Raw genomic sequence first — 13870 nt, 5'->3', positions numbered from 1 at the left:
CCTTCAAACAACTTAGAAGTGTGTTTGAGAGAACAGGGGTTGTATCACATGGTAGGCCACTCATCATGATGTTAAAAATAAATTGCACATTACACTGCCAGCAGAGGCACTATACTTGTATCAGAGTAACTTCAGTTACTAAAATAAGGATTTTAGACTTGACCTGTGCCTGACTTGACTTGACTTTTACCAATCACTAAAGACTTGACTTAATATTTGAAACCATTAAAGTTTTACCAGCTCAAAGTCTAAAAGAGTAATATATTCTTCTTATTATGAGATAGATGGTATTGTTATTATGTACGTACTATCTTATATTAATAAGATATTAGATAGATAGAACTTTATATTTAGCCATATGTAACTATGTTATCTTGCTTTATGATATGTAATATATCATAAAATATTGTTCCTTTGCATTTCCAGGCAATATCTAGCTAAAGAGGAAAAGGCTCACAAGACCAGCTGACATTTTGAAATTGTGCAAGAAAGAGAAATGTTCTGCCTGCTATCATCTCAAGAACAGACTGCGCTGGACAGTAGCCCTCCAATCTGCTGCATAATTTCATTAAATCTCTCCCTTTAGCAGACATAACATCGGGTACATCCCAATTCTCTTAAACTGCAACCACGTTTCCCTCACTAGCGTCTTTTCGCGAGGAGAGAAGAAACGCGGAAATATGTTTGAAGAGAACTGAGACATCCTTTCCTCTGAAGCGTCACGTCAAGCGACGTCTGTTTCTGATGACGCGACACAGCTGGATCTGCTGCATTTACCGTTATATTCACACCCCTACCTCCCCCCGCCCTTAATACTCCGTTTAGACACATTCACTTACATATTTCCATTATTAGAAATGAGTCACCAGCACTAGAAAAAAAAGTACGTAGCGCTTTTATGAATGCACATGAGAATTATTTACGTGATTCTTGGCTGGACGCCTCTCTCCGGTGAACAGTTGGTCATTTTCTGACCTGAACGTCATCAGCCTCGCTGTGTCTTCTGTCCCTGTTCAATGAGACACATTTCAGAGCTGTCAGTGAAGGCAAAACTACAAGCCATGAAACACATTATTTCACTCAGATAACACGCAGAACAAGTGACGAGAGGCCGATGTGTTTGGTTTATATGTCTGGAAACATAACGTGGCCACGTGAAGGCTTGTAATCATAACGTCAAAGTTTCCGACACGTGAAGTTTGATAGCTAAATAACAGAATGCTGTCGTCCATTTGATCAAATATGTTCTACACTGTTAGTGAGATTTATAACATAATAAAACAGGTTGTGGATTAAATAAATTTAATTGAAACATTGATCCTCGTGTTTTTGTAATGTTGCTCTTTGGAGAACGTAATGTTAAGTTATGCACGTCTGAACTACAGCCTTCACTGCAGGACACTTACACTTAAACAGTTTCTCCGCCACCTTGTTCAAATGTGCAAGATGTGGGGGCGGAGTCTTCATACCGTTCAGTTGAAAGACTTCCGGGAAGGATACACCCATGCTCTCTCTGCATTTGTCACACACACACACACACGCACGCACGCACGCACACACACACACACACACACTTAATCCAAGTTTTGCAACATGGCCTGTTTAGGCTGTCGTTACGGCTTGCGGTCAGTACGTTCCTCCTCCGAGCCGTTAAAGTGATTGAACGCAAGTCAAGAAACTCCACAAATAACATGAATTCTTGTGTGCAGAGGATATGTTTGAACAAATGCTGTTATTGTTGCTGTTTGTAATTCTGTTTAGTTTAGAATGCAATGTGTCATTACAATTCATGTGTCATTACAACAAGATATCCCACCAATATGAGTTTGAATTATTCTGTAATATTGATTGAAACCTTATTGGACATGTGTGGATTAGAAGTCTTATCTGGATTAATTGTAAATATTCCACAGGGTGGTGCCATATCACTCTGTTTGACAGTGACATGAATTACCCTTTGTACAAATTTTGTGTATGTGTGTAAACCATGACTTGAACACATATAAACATAAAAAAACAAAGCAGGCTACAATGAATTTCTGTGCAAAACAGCTTTTAGTGCAAAGACTTCCACACAAGAACATTGTCAATAACACAAAACAACAAAACATACAAACAAACTGTTCAACAGACTGGTGGCATTTTCACAGACTTTATTGTCACTATTATCTGAGTCATCTGGCTCTCTTCTCACCTCTGCCACTTTTATTGTTGGATGTTGAGTTTTCAGGTGTCTGTGCAAATTATTTGTGGAGCCTGACTTAAAAGAAATATTTTTGACTAATACTGCATTAGCCTCTCTGTCTGCCAAAAGAGAAAAGTGCATCCAAATGCTGCTTTGTTTCCTTAATTGGCTCATTTTGTCGACGACAACGGACTGACTCTCCTCCTCCTCATTTAGACCGCTGGCTGCTGCTGCTGTGGCTCTCTAAGGCAGGGGGCATTCAGGTGTTTCTACGTTGTTGTTTTTTTTTTTTTTTTTTTGTTTTGTTTTTTTTACTTTGGTGATTTCCTGACATTTCTTCCAGAGCCACCAGCAGGTCAGATTTTTCACAAATATGAACAGAGTTTAATAACACAAAAACGTCCATCCCCTGTGGTAAGTCTCACAGCAGAGGAAGCCAATATCCTGAGGGTGCAGATAGTTTCCCAGTGCACCAGAAGTCTGTCCTCATCCAAGTACAGTTCTCACTTTGCTACATCTTAATTTTTTCTATCCTGTTTATCAGCTGATGTGCAGTGTCATTGAAGAGACTTGTGTCTTCCTCTCCTGTGATGAGCATACTCGTGCCACTTTTACTTTATCTCAGTGTTGCAAAGTGAAGGTGGTGACATACGTTCATTTGACATACCATTGATTCAGTATGAATCATCCTGCAGTCGGCAGCAATCATAACAACATGCAGTTTGTATCATAGTGTGAACAGTCTTGTGCAGAAGTAAATGGACCCAAATGCTGTAACAGTCAGACTCAGAGACAGACAGAGACAGAGGATACTTAAAAAAGTTTAATAGTTTGTTAGCAATGTGCAGCATTCTAGGAGATCCCCAAAATGAGTCAAGAGAATCAGCTGAGAGAGAACAGGCCAGGTGAGGTCCAGTTCCAAGTTAGTCATGACAACACAGTGAGAGGGCATAGGCAGGCACACAAGGGTGAGCACCTGGACACAAGAAGACAGGAGTCAGGCAGGCAAGAAGGTGACGAGGCAAAATAGTCACAATACCAGGTAAATCTCAGGAGTCTCAATGTTTCCACGAAGGTGAACGGACAATTCAATGAATGAATCGTGAAAGGCGAACGTTTTATACTGTGTCAGCAGATGGATCATGATTGAACATGTGACTGGGTAGACCTGTGTCTGCCTGAGTGATTGCAGTGATTATTATTTATTGGCTTGCAGTGATTTATTACTATTTTGTGTGTGTGTGTGTTACAATGTGGACATTACAACCGACCAGCCAGGAAGCAGCAACCAGCAACTGCGCAGCTAGCCCTGGCATGTTTCTTTGGATTTGCCACACGCAGGGAAGTGTAGCACACCCAGCCACAGATCTGTCCCATCTCTCTAAACTGACTTTTTGAACTTCCCCCACTCCATTCACTCACGGCCCCTTTTCCACAGACATGTAGTTTGGCCTTGTTTTAACATTTTATTTCTTATTGTGTAGCATTTATAATAAAGATTCTTACAAATATTCAGCCTGTTGTCCTTTGCCCACTTCTTTGCACTGGTTGGTCAATCTGAACTTAGTGATTTTACAAATAATTAGGCTACAGGTGTGCTCAGGAGAGGAGGAGGCCAGACCTGCCAGCCACGCCCTGCAGTTGGCTGGCAGTGGTACCTGTCAACAAAATGTAAGTAGATGCGGAGTGTCGTACCTCCCAAGAGAATTTTTTTTTTTTTTTTTGGTTGAATTAGAAGGCAAGCCAGTGTGCCTAAATTAGTTTGTAGAGACAGACTCGCAGCAATGTAAAAAGGCTAATCTTGAGTTATTACAGCTCTCAAACATGCTAAACTGGTTGAGTTGCAAGGACAAATGTGCTTGGATAAAGTTAATGCTCAACGAAGTTAAAGTTTGGATGCCTAACAAGAAGCTTTCACAAGACTGAATTCTGACAGAGACAGTGTAATGCAGCCGTGTTTTGTGGTGAGCTAGCTACTAGCTAAGAAGCTAAAACCTAATTCAGGGGGAGAATTTGTGAGGGAGTTCCTTGTTGCTACTACAGAGCTGCCAGCAATGGACAAAGGAAAATTGTTACAAACGGTAAGTTTTTCTGGAATAATTAATAGAGATGAAGCTAAGTGGTATGCACATTGAATGTAAATAAGGTCCTAGAGAGCATTTTAAAAAACACAACAGAGCTTGTTTACAACCCTGATTTAAAAAAAGTTGGGGCACTGTAAAATGTAAATAAAAATATGCAATGCAATCATGTGCAAATAAACTGTTTACCAAAAATAGTTCCCAAGCCCACATAGAAATATACTTTATACACTCATGTGTTTCGAAAAGTGGTGAACCATCTTTGCTTGTGATCGACTGAACCTTTTAAGAATGCCCCCTTTTATACCCAATGTTGTACTTTAGGGGTTTTAACAGACTCTGACAGAGGAGACAACAATACGTAAGAAATGTTTTAATGTTGGCAAGCAAACCAACAGAGTTCCCAAGAAGAACAGAGTGCTGGCCCTTTCATGCAGCAAATCCAGCTGTGCTGCCGTCATCAGAAACAGACACTTCACATGGCGCTTCAGAGGACAGAACGTCTCAATTCTCCCAAAACATATGGTACCCCCAATTCTCTTAAATTGCATCCATGTTTCCCTCACGTGTGTCTTTTCCTTGTGTCTTAGCCCCTCCCACCAGGGATGCATGGAAAGACACAAGGAAACTACGCAAAGAGAGAATAAATGAGGAAATATGTTCCTCACTTCTTAGGCCACTGGGCATGTGGCCAGAGCCTCTGTTGGAAGTGGCTGTTAACTTGTCATGCTGGAAAGTCAAATGATTACAATTACAAAGAGATGCAAATGGACCACAACTACAACAAGGTATGACAATAAAAAGACATAACAGGGACTACAGAGAGACATAAAATATTTACTAAAAGACATAAAACAAGTACAGGACACAAAATAAGGCAGTCACATCATTTGTAGTCATTTAATGTCCTTTTCAGTCTGGTCCTAAGCAGAAGGGGTGTGTGGGGGCTTCTACATGTCTGTACCCAGGGCCCCTTTGTCTACAGATGTCTGAACACTTTTTAGAGACCTGGATAGCATTACAGCAGCATGACAGCAGTCAATCTTGCTGAAGATAAACACATTACTCAGTGCTTGGTTGCCTGCTGATCTCATCATATAAATCTGTGTCTGTTGCATTTTTCATAATCTAAGCAAGCAGAAGCATGTAATTGTTGAACAGATGAGGCCCAAGAATGGACAAATAATTAGAAAGCCTGTATCATAAAATGTACAGTGGGGGAATGGGGCTAGAATGGTGACTGTAAATTTTGCCATAGAAAAAATGTACAATTGAAAAAGAAAAACACATTCAAACACACACACTGGAAAAAGTTGTACTAGCACTGAAACAAGTATTGACACTGAAAAGTGTTTCACTGAAAAATAAAACACAAATACTAAACATTTTATTTTTATATGTTTTTCAATAAAAATCACCTAATTTTTCCATGTCTTCTTTCATGAGTAGTTTTTGTGTTTCTTTATGCGGCCAGGTATTTTTCAGTGTCATTGTTTTTCAGATTCAGATTTCTGTCACTGTTTTGGCGTGGTGTGGAGGGGTTTGAGTGGAGGGACTTGAGTGGAGGGACAGTGTGATTTACATATCTGCATACTAATAAAATGTGACTCCTCTGGACCTGAGCTGGATCTGCTTCATTGCCTCTTACATGACCACATACCTTATCATACAGCACTTCCATGAGTTCACCTGAAGCTCCCAAACCATAAGCTTGTTAAGTCAGTTTCACTGTGCTGTTGTCTTTCCACATGGAACCAGACTAGGTTAAAGTCAACTTTTAACTGACATTATGCTGGTTTGGCAGCGGTCTGCTGGAACAAGCACCAATCTTAGCTAATGTTAGCCATCAGTTAAGCTAAATCAAGCCAACTGCTGTCAGGATTTAACGCTTGTCTATTCATGCAGTTACAATGTGGGTCATTGCATCAATGTTCAAACCTAGAAAAATGCAATATTCAATATTTCATTTGGTCACCTTCAATGGTGGGAAACACCAGATGCTACTGCTGAGTGAGGACGGAAGTCGGCGAATGTGATTAAACGTGAATAAATCTTTACATTGTAAATGTGGTTGGTTGTCAATAACAACTCCCATTTTGGAGAAGATTTTGGTCTGTACCAGTTCTATATGGAAAGTGTCCTGAGATAACTTTGGTTGTGATTTGGCACTATATAAATAAAATTGAATTGAAAAGTACTCATTATGATGGAGAGTGGCCCCTTTTAGTTGTCAGGGGTTCACTGAAATTACAAAATTTCTACTCCTCCCCGCTTAAAGGAGCTCTCTGTATTCCTATTGGTCAATGTTACAAAATGCAAGAGTGGTCAAACTTGAAGCTTGATCTGTAGTTCAAGTTGTGCACTCTTCGGAGGATGATGACCAATTAAATGGATTGCTTAGTAAAAGCAGGTACATTTCAAAATCATTCAAATCATCAGGATTTGTTCACTCAACTGTAAAAAATTGGTCTTAACATGCAGACACAATACAGAAACATCTGTGGACAGAAAGGTGGGACCATTAAACACTTAACTGTTCTGTTTCTAAGTACAACAGTTGTTGAATAAAATAAACATACTTGAAAATGTAATCAGAAGACAAACTACCATCCAATCCACTGTAATCATTTTCACTCTGACATAATGTAAATGATATAATGTAAATAATACATTGTGTGAAATCGGAATAAATCAGAAAATCAAGAGTACACCAAACACAGTACTTAGAGAATAATTATTTTATGTTGAAATGACAGGACTCACAAAACTAAAACATGATGGTACTTTGGTGGAGAAAAAAATTCTGATGGTACATCAGTGGTCATTCAAGGCAGCTTAATCTCATCGGGACCACTAGCAGTCCACCAGGCATTCACATGTGTTGTGCAAGGACATGCTCCTCTGCTTTTAAGGCATATCTCAGCGACGGGATGAGGGACGACTGGTGGTCATCTCAGCCAGTGCTCTAAGGCCATTCAGCATTGTCCTAGCCAGTTTGTGACTATCATGTGACATCAGAATCCATACTTCTGCTTCAACTGCTCCACCAGGTTGATGTACTCGTTCATGGCATCCTCTTTGCTCTTGCCTGAGAGTTAATGAAAATGCATTTAAGTAAATACATAAAGACAAATTAATGAATAAATGAATGCTGTTCCTACTTTAAATATTGACTTCCTCCTTGTTGCATGTTGTGTGTAGTCCTGAGGACTCAAGGTACAGACACACTGGCTCCATCGACTCAAGTACACAGATCCTGTTCATTTTCTATGAAGAGCAAGAGACCCGGACACACGGTGCATGATGGATACAGCACAGCCATTTGACCAGACCGAATGTCTGAATGTGCATAATCACAACTCGTCCTCAATTTCATGCAAATGAGTCTCGTGCAGGCTCCCAAAAATCGGGTAAATCTAAACTATGCAGTGCTGATAAAATATGGCAATACATATATGTGCAGTCTACATGCCGAAGTATCCTTAAGCAAGATACTGAACACCCAAGGTGTGTGAATGTGTTAATGCTCATAATGAGCAGGTGGCCTAGTTACCATGTTTGAATGTGTGACTGCAGGCTCGTGTTGTAAAGCGCTTTGAGTGGTCGGGAGACTAGAAAAACGCTATATAAATACAGTCCATTTACCATTTACTGTACTGTTCAGCTGTAATATGAGAAAGTTTGTGATATGGCTACCATGTTGAAAAACGGAGCCAAAAATCAAGCACCGCCCAATTAGCACTACGTCACCCGCCTGCCAGAACTTTCAGTGGTCCGTTGCATTCAAATACATCCTTGCCAGATTATGTGTGTCTGTACCCTGCTGGTGTGTCCCATTAATGCTTAATTACAGGGTTAGTGACTTCTCAGTGAGTCAGGAGTGATTGCTAATATTAGGTTTACTGTGACCAAATAGCTTTAAGGATTCTTGTGGAAAGAGAATATAGATATTACAGAGCATTATATTATCACTACTTGAATTGTATTTTATTGTAATTTATATGGGCCATCATAACACTGTACTCAACAAAGTGTTTTTTTACTCAATGGTAAATGGCTGCATTTGTGTAAGAATAAGTGCAGAGACCTGGAAACATGGTAACATTGCAAAAGTCTGACAGAGCAGTCAGATGATCAGGTTGTTAACAAGCAGTTTAAGTTGTTAAAAAGCTTATAATATATTAGATGATAGTAGGTGATCTAAACCACTATATTTAGAGGTGAGTGCACCTGATGTAACCAATAAGCATTGCACAGGAAAGTTGAGTGTGTAACACACCTACAGTGAGTTTACAGTGGGTTAAAGTTGAAGCAAAAGTGAGTTTAAAATGTGATGGAAGCACAGCAGATAGTTGGGGTAATAATTTTAAACCATCTCTACAAGATAAACCAGAGGTTTTGTTTAAAACTGATCTAGCAACCTCATCTGATCACACGACTGCTTGTATTTCTTGACCCGTACTACTACGTTACTCCACACCTGACATGTTCCTCCTAAAAACTGGAAATACATGTCGGGGCTACAGTGGCTACAGAGATACCGCATGAGGACTACAAGAACTGATCTGTCAGGATGGCCTGCTTGTGTTTTTCCTACAACTTTCTGATGGTAGGTATTGTTGAGAGAGAAGAGAGCATGAGAAAGTTGTGGAAAGACTCCATAGTCTTCTCATTTTCAGTTCACCTCACCAAATTGCGAATCACAATTTCCAAGCTGCCTTTTTCTAGCCATAACAATGAGTTAAGTTTTAACTTCTCTAAAACAAATTTTGCTTCTCCTCTACCACAGCCAGTATTTGCTCACACTTTCAATTGACTATGAACAGACACACGGGTTGTCAAAATACACAGATACATTTATCTGTTCGCTAAGCTGTTGTCACTCCTTTCTCATTAGCAAAGCTCACTGTATAAAACATTCAGCCAGCAGTTTCTCATTTTTACTGATTTAAATGACAAACAGCAGCAGGTCATATCAGCTCCCACAAATTAATGTAAATTAGTAACTTGACGGCCGATCAAGATGTACAATAACCTCATTCTATACAGAAAAGTACTGGACATTTCTTCAGAAAAGGTTTGCCTGGGACCTGAGTAGTGATACAAATGCTATAAGTCTCCCTTGTACAGAAAAATACATATTTTTAAGAGCAGCACCGTCTACAGGACTGTGCTGTTTTCTGCAGTCCTGCAGTCCTTGTACCTTTCTGTTCCTCCCAGGCATCCCATTTAGCTTTCCCAGTGAAATCAAACATCCCTGGACGACCTTCACACAGAAGAAAGACAAAATCAGATGTAAGTGAAGAGATTGAAGTACATTAAATAAGTCACTAATTTGGACTGTTGTCCGAATTAGCGACTGTCAGGCCTAGGTGAATGGATGTATCTCTGTTAAAAGTTGTCAAAGAAATGCCCATTCTGTCAGTTCTCTAAGAAGTCTGAGATTATTGTCAATGGACGAAAAGAACTGAAATCAGAATGTCAAAAAAATAATTATCATTAAAGGGCGCTGTGGATTCAAAAAACTATGTCAATAATTGCTTGACACAAATAGGATATATGAATGCAAATCCAAACTAAAGAGGGCAGGTGCTGAGCCAAAAGTGAGCAAATCATGAAACAGCTCACACATTGCAGGGCTTCAATGTCCACCATTTCTTGCACCTAGGTGATGTTTCAAGTACCACTGCTCTTCATGATGAAGAGCAGCTGTGGATACAATATGTAATGAATATTGGAAGCCTAAAGTGTGTAAGCTGTATATTTCTTAATTAAACCACTGCTTTAGACTCATGTCAATTTATAACAACAGCACCTGTGAGCGTTGACACTGTTGAGAGTGCTGGAGTGTATTTGCAGCAGGAGGCAATGAGTGCTGTCTCACCTGTGTCGACGTCACCCACAGAGGCCTGCTTGAACAGGGAGTAGACCTGCAACATTTCTTTATCTGTCGGCTTCGCCTTCAACTGCTTCACCTCAGCTGCTGCAGTATCAAATTTAGTCTGCAGAGGAGAGGACAACTTCAGAACAATACAATTGTGATATTTTGTTCCCATTCCAAGTCCCATTAAAGTTCTATATAACACAAGAGAAAGACTCATATTCAGTGAGTAAGGCTACTGTAAGGTCATCATTAGTAACTAAACGAAAAGGCCAGCTCTATCAGGATCAGTGTGATTGTATCAAATCACATTTTGAGTTTGGAACATTTTGTGTGTGGAGGAGACAATAGTAATGAATAGTCTTTTTTCAATTCCAATTAAAATCAAGTTTTTAACCTTGTTGACACGTCCATATGGTGTTTTTTATATGCTACAAGACATATCATGAGCAAAAAAAGCAGTCAGTGCCATGCCCGAACATTTCTACCTGGGAACTGCAGCAGGCTAATGACAGTCTCACAAACACAGATTCAGACACCCAGGGTTTCATACGTAACATACCTAAGAAACCAATCTTGTCAACTTGTGGGTTGGGGCAGTAGTGCAGTTTCATTATTTTCAAAATGATGGCAGACATGTTCTGTTTTTGTTTGCACAGTTGCAATTGCAGAACTAGAGAGTCTTTTTCAAGATTAGAGATTTCTTTATTGTCATTGAGCATAACATGTCAATGAAATTTGCATTGCAACCCCCATGTTAGAAACAGGATAATAAGAAAGATGAGAAAGATTATGAAATAAAATTAAGATACAAGAATAAAATAAACCAACATGCAATAAGAATATTTCTAAATGCAATTAAAAATATACCAGAAATGAAAATATACTAAGAAAATAAAATATACTAAAAAATAAAGAATAAAATACCAGTGAAATGAACCAACAGAATAAAATATACCAGTGAAATGTACCAACAGCAGCTGAAATATACTAAAATGTATATAAACAGTAAAAAAAAAATATACCAATGAAATGTACCAATATACTAAAATGTATACAATTTAGTTAAGTGTGTGTGTACCTAAAAGTTAAGTACACAGAAGGTGCAGGTGGAAGTGAAGGTGATGGTGTAAAAGTGCGGTGTGCAGTGGTTCACAGTTCTCACAGTCTCTCACTCCAGTGAGGGGCTGCTGGGGGTGATAGCTCTGACTGCTCTGGAGAAGAAGCTGTCCCTCAGTTGGTTGGTGGTGGTGCGGATGTTCCTGTACCGCTTTCCTGATGGAAGCAGTACAAACAGTCTGTGGCCCGGATGGCTGGGGTCCATAGCGATGGATCTTGCCCAGAGCACTAATTTGCCACAAAGTTTATTTTGAAGCCTGACACTGTTCTATCTTTTTATCCTGGGGACAAGTGAGTATGAGTCATGTTGGTCAACTGGTAAATTTATTTTCTTGTGTCTTATTCATTGACTGTGTCCATACAAATCTGCAGAGTGCAGATGCCAATGTTAACCTGCCAAGTTACACGATGATTTGTATCAAATGCTGACAGGACATGGTTTGGGGGTATTTACAGAGAAAGTCATGGCAAATGTTGCTCAGTACAGTTAAGCTACTGAAAAGGTGAGACTCAGACGGGTGAGTGGACATAGAGGCTGCCACTATTAAGATCTGTGCTCATAAAGGCAAAAGAAGAGAGTGACATCAAAACCAATCTAAGGCATGACAGTATTTTTTCATAGAAAAAACTAAACATGTTGCAAACAGGTCAGATACTCTGCAGATACTTAAAGTTATCTATTAGAAGTTTGTATTCATGCTACTGATAATCCTGATGATCTGCTTATTGCCGGTGACGCACTACCTATGATGATATGAATAAATGCATGAAAAACACTGCTGAACTAGACCAATCTGTACCTAGTCACATCGTATAAAATGATGCTGCTGGTGTGTGCAACACTTGATCTAAAACAGAATTACAATATACAATGGGACCATGTAGGAGGAGCAGAGATCAGGTTGTAGAAACATTGTTAACAGCATGGCTAGGAGTATTTCCTGACCCTCAGGATAATGTAGGCCAAAGTGAGTCAGTGAGAAATGTTTCAAAGCCAACACCATTTAAACATTCTGCAAAATTCTTATACTGATCACCTGTCAACAAGCTTCTGTTATATTTGTTTTGGATTTCCGTACGTGTTTTAGAGTTGGCATTGTTTCTGCCTCCGCTGCACGTTTCTCCTAATGGACATGTTTTGGGCTTTTGCAGCGCGTTTGTCATTATCGGCCACCGTAGTTAAGGCACAGCTAATGTGGGAAAAATAATAATGAATCCATACCCCGTCACCACGACACCTCAATAACACATCTCTTTCAACGACCGATTTAGCAGCAAATAATAGCCCTCATTGTATTCAGAGTAACGGTGGCGGTTAAAATCAGTACTATACTGCTTAGCTGCCATGTGCTGACTGAAGGAAACAACACCCGGGGCTCACTATAAGCATGGTTAGCTAAACCTATACACATCAGTTAACGGGTTTCTGTGTCGCTGGCTCGCTCTGTCGACATCGGAATTTAAACTAACTCTTACGTGCCTTAACGTTGCCAACTAGCTAATTCCATACACACCTGGAGATCAGCCATCTTCAATTACAATTCCAACAGGGTAATCCGCTCACAGACAAATGACTCGACAGAAGGCTCAAAGACCACCGTCCTTCCTATTCAGGGACGTTCCCGGGGTTCTGGGGGCGTGGCATAGACCAATTCTGAAATCTGATTGCCCACTGCATATGCCACTCAACTAATCAAAACTATGATTGGTTAACCGCTGGTCGGAAGCGGGACCATAGTCCGAACCAGCGCTATTGAAAAAAGAGAGTTGCGCCATTCTTTGATGTCGCTGTCATGTGGTCACGAGATTCATAATAAAATGCTCCATATTTTGCCTCTCAATCATTAAGGGATTGCCCATTTAGCCAATGACAGATTAGAATTCCTGAGCAGGCGGTCGTCTGTCGAGAAATAAACATCGCTGAATTTTGGCGATTGACCAATCAGAATCGAATAATTAAGAGTGTGTTCTAATTACTGTTAATTACTGATTTAGTGTCACTGGCTACTGCATTTTTCTGGGGAGTGATGGAGAGGTTTTATCAGATTTTCTGTTTAATTTGGAAGTTAAGTTTAATTTCGAAGGGAAGTCACAGTGGTGAAAAATAAATAATCAAATGCTGTATTCAACAAGTTTCCTGGGTATTTCCACTTTCTGCTATTTGGACCACTACATTTAAGAGGCAACTACTTTTTACTCTACTACTTTTACGTTTGCCTAACAGAAGGTATTTTTCAAATTCAGATTAATAATAGAAAATGCAATCAACAAATGAATTATGATTTAATATTATGGCTAAGATAAGATGATCAGCAGTATATATAGTAAAAAAAAAAATAGCCCTGCATTTACCAGCTGCCATTTAAGCAATGCATGTAATACATTAATATTGCAATTCAATAATGTAATTTACATTATTCTGAAATGGACCATTCAAAATAATGCATTTATTTACTTTTTGTACTTTTAAGTACATTTTCATGCTAATACTTTTACAAGTATTGAGTATTTCTATACTTTAGTGTTGTTGTTTTTGCTTAAGTAAAAGATCTGACTGCTTGTTCCACCACTGATTTACAGTATATATGCATATATATTGCCATA

At 39.4% G+C, this 13870-nt stretch overlaps 1 protein-coding gene across 1 annotated transcript; it reads right to left on the bottom strand.

Annotated features, from left to right (window-relative positions):
* Positions 1–6989: 6989 nt before the first annotated feature.
* Positions 6990–12884, bottom strand: LOC121616221 (acyl-CoA-binding protein-like). Its single transcript, XM_041950924.1, has 4 exons — positions 12781–12884; positions 10151–10268; positions 9470–9532; positions 6990–7354 (listed from the first exon to the last, which is right to left on the bottom strand). Exons 1-4 carry the CDS (start codon positions 12793–12795, stop codon positions 7281–7283), a joined length of 270 nt encoding a protein of 89 aa, XP_041806858.1. The 5' UTR covers positions 12796–12884; the 3' UTR covers positions 6990–7280.
* Between the last annotated feature and the right edge of the window lie 986 nt (positions 12885–13870).

The sequence above is a fragment of the Chelmon rostratus genome, chromosome 13, assembly GCF_017976325.1.
Source record: "Chelmon rostratus isolate fCheRos1 chromosome 13, fCheRos1.pri, whole genome shotgun sequence".
NCBI lineage: Eukaryota > Metazoa > Chordata > Actinopteri > Chaetodontiformes > Chaetodontidae > Chelmon > Chelmon rostratus.
The sequence above is the reverse complement of the archived record's forward strand: the minus strand, read 5'-3'. Positions and strand labels throughout refer to the sequence as shown.